The sequence below is a fragment of the Helianthus annuus genome, chromosome 14 (assembly GCF_002127325.2).
Source record: "Helianthus annuus cultivar XRQ/B chromosome 14, HanXRQr2.0-SUNRISE, whole genome shotgun sequence".
NCBI lineage: Eukaryota > Viridiplantae > Streptophyta > Magnoliopsida > Asterales > Asteraceae > Helianthus > Helianthus annuus.
In genome coordinates, this window is record NC_035446.2 from 127,267,711 (window position 1) to 127,275,866 (window position 8,156).

Here is an 8,156-nt window from a genome sequence, read left to right on the forward strand (position 1 = left end):
CGTTTCCTCCGAAATCACACATAGGGCACATCGCGTCTTCCACCTGTATCCTATAGTTGAACGAATCAAAATACGAGAACCATACGTAGATAGAACTGTAATGACCCCATAAATATCGCCGTAATCTTTTTTTATCACCTCGTTCGTTAATGCCTTCATTGTTCTTGTCCAATACGTGTCGTATTTGTGTAAACATCACAATATATACAAGTGGTGTTATTGAATTATAAAGACTACAGTGAGAAGCAGTGAAATACAAAAGAGCAAACAATGTAACAAGTGTAAACCTACATACTTTTTGTTTAACACTTTTTTTTTTTCTTATAACACAAAATCCTCGAGACTTTTTAAATTTTCATAATAAATCCGAAAGTCTGTTCATACTTGAAACCGGACAATCCAAGTCAAACTATATACAAAATGAAGAAAACTGTCATCCAGCATGTTACGCTACCAACGACAGATCCCAGGGGCCTCTGTTCTCAACATTGATATCGTCGCTTCATACTCCGAAGCATATACAAACCCCCACAACTGCATGCATTCAACATCTTCAATCAAATCGAATTTCCAAACATTAATCGGATACAAATTATGTTATATTATACTGGGTCGTTATTGCGATCAAAGTTCATTTCTTAAAAGTCAAAATGTGAGTGACATGGGTACTACGCTTTCGACTGCAGCATTATAATATGCTTAGGATGATTTTCAAGCCATTTGACGTGTTACACATTAACGTAATATGAATCAACCCATTCATAAGAAAATGGATTGAAACAGCCACCGTTATGTATGTGAAGGTTACAAGATTGGACGGACTATTTGTAGTTTCCAAACTCGAATTCTATTAAGGTTTTATTTAGTCTTTCTTGTTCCTCGGATTATTTTTAACAATATTATTATCGGCACATCTTTGGATTTTTGCTAATTAAATTCGAATCATCCAAAATATTTGTAATTACAATGTGGGAGAGAGAGAGAGAGAGAGAGAGAGAGAGCACCTCGATTTCCTTCACTTCAAAATCTTGAGTGTGCGACAAACAAGAGTTACCATATGTTTCGGAGGCCAAACTTGACCCATTCAATCTACAAAACGGAATAAAAAAAGAAATGTAATTGCTAAAAAGTTGAAGAAGTTATGTCCTCAAAAAGAAATTAAAGCTATCAAGACCGCAAGACTTTTCTTACAAATCATGATCGAGATACAAAGCAAAGTGATTGCCTCCACCAAGTGCTAGATACTCGGTTGAACATAATGTGAAATACCGATTAATGCCTGCTTAAATACACCAGAAAAAATAACACATAAGTGAAATACTGAAATCTGTTACAAAACGGCATGAAGCAGAGTGAGTCGAGTGGGTGAAAGTCATACGAAATGTAATCAAATGCACAAAAGCTTCTAAATCACTTTATTGAAAAAGAAATTAGATTGTTGTAATAATATAGTTTTGTAGGGTAAGGATAGTGTAAAAAGGGCCTAAAGTGTGAGAAGTGTATTATAACACTATATATAATACTATGTAACACCATATAATACCATATAACACTATGTAACACTATATAACATTATATAACAAATATAACACTATACATCTATCATAGACATGCTATCAGACAAACTATAGTGTTATATTTGTTATATAATGTTATATAGTGTTACATAGTGTTATATGGTATTATATGGTGTTACATATTGTTATACGGTGTTTATATGGTGTTATATAGTATTATATATAGTGTAATACACTTCTCACACTTTGAGCACTTTTTACAGGATCCTCTACCTAGTTTTGTAATCATTATAACAGATTAAATTATATCATGAAACTTCTAAAACAAGAACAAAAAAACCTTCTTGGTCGGCTCAACAAGACTCAGCCTAAACTCAAAAACTATTTATTTTGACCCAAATTTGTTTTCACATGTTTCTCAACCCGCCCATTTTGCCACTACTAATCTCAAGGAAAGTCTGCATTGAGAAAAATTGCAGTACCTGTTGGACGAAATATAACAGGACAACCAGGGGTATTTGTGAAAACAAATGTATCATTTGATCCCTGTATAGTATTCACCAGCCAGTGAAAAAATGATTAAAAAATAAAAAGAAGTTAATCAATATATACTTCATATCTTTTCTTGGTTGGAGGTCTCAAATAAGCATACCTGATATCTTTTCTTAGTTGACGGTTTCAAGGGCGCCTCAACTAAACCACCAAACACCGCCCCTTTACGATCTCCAACAACCTGAAATTTGTTAATCAAGTTTCAGTTTAAAGATAGTTTAGAAGGTTTTATGCCTAAAATATACACTTTGGACGACTTTCGAACCGTTTGACACAAAGATATAAACAGGTCGAATTCGGACTTACCAGCAGACTTAGCCCGGGGCAAAGATTACTTCTTCTATATAAAGTAGACAAAGATATACCATGCCTCCATGTACTGCATATGAAAACCAAATACAAAATAAGATAACGTAACACTACAAATTCTTCCATACAACATAATCAAAATCAAATGCAATACCTGTACAGCAGGACCCATTTCTTTCCTTGACTAAGAACCGGGAGTGCAACATAAAGAGCAGCCCGTGTGTCTTCAGTCATAAGCTGCGAAGGTTCCGACATATTCGGTAGTTTAGGCCCGCTCGGATTTTGTTCAAGAACCCCCTCATTCGCCCCTAATTGTGACCCCGTTTCTTTCCCATCGTCAACTTTCGATTCGCTATTCACCTTCCCAGAGGAATGGAACCGATATCCGGTACCATACCGAGCAGCCTGCGTAAGAGCCTTGCCAATCGACTGTTTCCCCCTGGAGAAAATACCCTTCTTCCCACTATTCTCTTTCACTAAAACGTTTGTCGACGGTGGATCGTTTTTGTTAACAGCTACCGACTGACTCTCGTTCCAGTTTGCATACTCGTTCTCGTTTTCTTCTGATCTTCCTGGTGACAAAAACGAGTACAGAAACGCAGTGAAAGAAGATGTATCCGGCCCGTCTTCTAGCACGGGTACATCATCTTCTTGACTACATTGTTGTGTATTTCTCCTCGGTTCATTACTCGCATTTCCCTATTAAAATCCCAAAAGATTATAAAATATTAAAATCACATCAGTTTTAAACAAAAATGTGAAATTCATCACTAAACCCTAATCCTAAAACTGTATTATTAATTCGTCTAAAAATTAAATAATTCATGTTAATTAATTATTAATTATCAATTAAAGTTCAATTTCACATACAGTAAACACAACATAAACCCCAATAATCAAAACATCAAATAATTCCTAAAAGAACACCCAGAAAAGTAAACAAATAAATAAAAAATTGCAGGTACGAATAGGGTTTCAAATTGGCGACAAAATCTTGAATAATTTGTGATCAGTCAACTGAATTATACACCCAAAAAGTAATACAGCTTGAACAACTTTAAAATAGGAAGAATAAGATTATAAGACTTACAGAAGCCGATGAGGGTTTATCGGAAATTGGATTAAGGATAACGGTGGTAAGATCAGAGACGAAATGGGCGGCTTTACTTCGGATTGACGTGGTCAAACGTTGACGGTCTTGTTGTGGTTGTCTACCCAATTTCATCGTTTTTGTGGTTGGGATTGGAATTAAGAAATATGTGTTATGGATACTTGTGTTGAAAACTTGAAATTCAACTTGAAATCAGCATGTTTTGATGGTGAAGAAGAAGATAATCGGGTGGTGTAGCTGGTGGGAGTTGGTCGCGATGAGTAAGTTGTAAGGAACGAGGAGAAAACGAATATTTGGTCCGAAATATCATAAAATTGTCCGTAACCGAATGGAGAATAACAATGCATAGAGCTTCTTTTTTGTGTGTTACTACGAAATCAACCGTTCGAAAGTTCACTGTGATAAAATTCGTGACTCGTGTATTGCATTTAGTCACAAAAGTGACTCTAATGGTCGACCTCTGTTAGAGAAAATCATCGGGTACCACTAGAGCAATATCCTTTTGGTAACAATGCATATGAGTATATGACGTAGCTATGTATTGTTTTTAGGACCGGACTAAACAACATATGAATTGTCTAATGATTTGTTGGACGGACTTATTGGAACGGATTTAAGAAGTAGTTAGAGATTATTAATAACATAAAAATTTAAACTACATTATATATGATTTTGATAGAAAGAGCTAAACAAATTGAAATCCATTATGTTCATCTAAGTAACCCAGCGATTCGCCAATGGCATTATGGTCTACTGGTATCTTGGGGTGGGAGAAGGCTTAGGGACCGGTAGGTGCTGGGTTCGATTCCCACAAAGGTTTCTCCTGGATTGGTGTATAGGTATTATTGCCTAGTGGAGATGGATATGATCGGGTGGTTCCATTTGTGGCACGATAATACTTAATGGTCTGAAGGGGTATGGTCCCAAAAGGCCGCACAGACCTTCATTCAGGTCGCGCGCAGGACCATACTCCTTATTCATCAAATTGTTTACTGCCAACCTCGTGCGGGTTATGTCATCATGCATGAATCTCGCGCGAGTTCTAAACAAGAGAAAACACCAGATTCAACACTTAGCTGTAACACCCTAATTTTGTAATTGACTAAAGTCGCAGCGGAAACACGTACCATAAAATTTCTTTCCTTATAATTACCTTGACTTACTTAAAAATTAACTTTAACATAACTCTTCCACATAAATCCATCAATCGAATTATTTACTAAGTAAAAACATAGCTTATGTTTACTACATTATATACATCAACGTTCCCGTACAATCTCACTAGTGACTCGATCCTCGATCTCTATCCCTTGATGATCCTCATGACTCGTGATTCGTACAACCTGCACTCACCACATACATTCATCACATTAGTATACAATACATAAAAAAGACTCAATACATGTACACTTTCCATTCAGCTTTCTCTCTAACTTTAAGCATATCATTAGCGTATCCATTCCCTTGTGAGTCTTCAATAATGTACCTGCATAAATCTTCGTTTTCCAGGTACATAATTAATATCATTAACACTTAACGTATCCAAAATCATACTTCATATACTCGTGCATACATCCATATCTCAATACATACATGCCTACACCCATACGTATCTTCATATATTCATAAATACACTTCTACATATGTACCTACATTTATACGTCTCTACCTTCATGCCTACGATCACACGTACTCGCATACATACACAAATACACATTTGCATACATACATACATATCTACGCCTTCACATATATACATACTATCATACGTATCTTCATATATACATAAATACGCTTCTACATACATAAAGGAAATTCTTAACTTAGAATCCCACATTTAGGTACCATATTACTACATATTCTTTAGGATCCCACATTTAGGTACCATATTACTACATATCCTTTAGGATCCCACCTTTAGGTACCATATTACTACATATTCTTTAGGATCCCACCTTTAGGTACCATATTACTACATATCCTTTAGGATCCCACATTTAGGTACCTTATTACTACATATTCTTTAGGATCCCATCTTTAGGTACCATATTACTACATATTCTTTAGGATCCCACCTTTAGGTACCTTATTACTACATATTCTTTAGGATCCCACCTTTAGGTACCATATTACTACATATTCTTTAGGATCCCACCTTTAGGTACCATATTACTACATATTCTTTAGGATCCCACCTTTAGGTTCCCTACCCGTCGGCGACGCCCTCTAGTTTTTTTTTTTTTGCAGTTTTCTGCAGGTTCGTTTCGTCGTCCGTACGCACTAAAACGCACGTAACTTTTGAACCGTTTACCCGTTTGACCTCCCGTTTCTTCCTACATGCTTGTAAATTCACATTCTATCATATAAGCTTAAAATCCCATATCCGGATTAAGGAAATTCTTATCTTACACGCTATCGCCTTATTATTAATTTATGATTTATTCGACCCGTTCATGCCTTCATCCACAAAACTAGTTTGTTTGACCAAGACTTCTTATGAACCTAGTAATGTCCACATTGTATATCATACAAGATTAAGTTATCGGATGCCTTGCATCCTCTTGACCCATTTTCGCTCAAGAGCTTATTTTGACCCGTTAAGGGTATTTGCGCATTTTAAGGTCTTTAGCTTACGACAACCATACTTCTCGCTTTCTTGCTTTTTCAAAACATTCATTTAATCAAATAGCTTGTTTGTAATCAACTTTTAAGACCATTTGCTCGTTTTACCCATCAAGGGCGTTTTTGTCAACTTTGCTCTATCCTTAACAACAAAGGACTCCCTTGCATAAGTAACCAATCCTACTACTTAGCTACAGTTCTTAATCACATATACCTCGCTCGGAGATCCGTTTAATACTTCATCGGTCTCATACAATTCTTTCCTACTTGACCTCGATCATCATACTTAATTAAATCGCACATAACTTTCCATAAACAACTAAGAAGTGATTACAAAGAAATCACTTACCTCGTGCGTCCATGTTCATACTCGTTTCCTCGCCACTTTTGACCCGTTAGCCTTCCGTGCTTGATTCCGTCTCGACATGATTCCTATACTTCCATGTCATCGAAATCACATTCTTATTAGCATACATAATTGTACATGTTAACGATCATATCGATCGCATAATTCCTATTTGACTTTCATTGGTTACTTCTAGCAAGCATAATACATGTGACCAAATTCATATCATTTCAAACTCATGTAAACCATCATGTCATCGCATTAAACACACATTCGTCAAACGCGCTCCATATAACTTACCTTAATCTTACAATTAGGACAACCCGCCTAACCATCCTTCTTATACACGGTTGACTTTTAGAAGTCAACGGTTCATTTAGTTTAACTTTCGACTTATCATTATATACCCGCAACATCATAATCGACTATACGGACGACAATACATACATTTTATCATACGATTGGGGTGCGTACCATCTTTTAAGCATAACGTACAACTAATTCATGCACAACCTTCTAAATTCATACATAGTTCATCAAATCCTTCTACTAATCAACATGTGGTATTTAAAATTAAACATCATACATATTATCGTCACATTTTGTCCACTTCATCTAACAACAATTCACCGTTTCTTATCCAATTTTCTTTAAACACTCACACACATGTATGATTCCAAACATTGTTAACATAAGTAAATCATCAATTTACATTACATCATCTAAAACCCACTTCATAACTACTTATTAATCACTTACAAGTGATCTAATCTTAATTTCTTCATAATTTCATCATGCTTTTGATATGTGTACTACCTTGTAAGCATAGTGTACAACTAGTTCATGCATATCCTTCTAATCTCATACATAATTCATCAATTTCTTCCTTCTAATCAACATGAGTCATACATGCATAAACATCAAACATACTAGTATCACATTTCTTTCAATTCCCCTCATAAGAATCCATCTTACAAATCAAAATACATCAATTTTAAGCAAGAATTTAGACATAGATGATTTATCCATGTCATCATCTTCACCATAACAAACGGGTTTCACCCTTAAACATCAAATTAACCTAAACCATGCATAATCCATGTTCTATATGATGATTATAACACATACCAATGCTCAATTTCACTTGAACTCACGGATTAGAACATAACCCATTTTACACATGATCACCAATCTTAGATTTTCGACATACCTTATGATCCCCTCGTGTTGGAGATCATTAATCCATGCTCGGTTATGGATTTGAGCTTCATCTTGCCTTCCGATTTGAGCATAAAGATGGAACTAGGGTTTGAGGCTCCATGGGAGCCTCCTGCTCTCTCTCTCTCTCTCGAACACACGTATGTGTGTGTTTGTGTGTGTTAGATATTTTATAACTTAACTTTCATTTGTTCCATTTTAGCCCCTTGGTTTACTTTTAAAACATAAATGACATTACCTTTATCATTTAAGACTTTTGACCATACCCTTAACTAGGTTAAATAGCCTAGTTATTTATTTCCTGACGTGTCACATAATAACATACAACAAACATTAACATTCAGATTTTGGGTCATTACAAGTCTACCACCCTTAAACAAGGTTTCGTCCCCGAAACCTTTCTCACTTTCATCGAACACACATTATTTTTTCTTCCAGTCCATCCATACGACCACTAGCCCATACTTGCCTGATCATTCTT

General features: G+C 35.6%; 1 protein-coding gene across 1 annotated transcript; it reads right to left on the reverse strand.

Annotated features, from left to right (window-relative positions):
• Positions 1–295: 295 nt before the first annotated feature.
• Positions 296–3,828, reverse strand: LOC110903660 (oxidation resistance protein 1). Its single transcript, XM_022149436.2, has 8 exons — positions 3,469–3,828; positions 2,533–3,077; positions 2,376–2,448; positions 2,170–2,250; positions 2,000–2,063; positions 1,192–1,279; positions 1,005–1,089; positions 296–534 (listed from the first exon to the last, which is right to left on the reverse strand). The coding sequence occupies exons 1-8, from the start codon at positions 3,601–3,603 to the stop codon at positions 451–453; spliced, it is 1,155 nt and encodes a 384-aa protein (XP_022005128.1). The 5' UTR covers positions 3,604–3,828; the 3' UTR covers positions 296–450.
• Between the last annotated feature and the right edge of the window lie 4,328 nt (positions 3,829–8,156).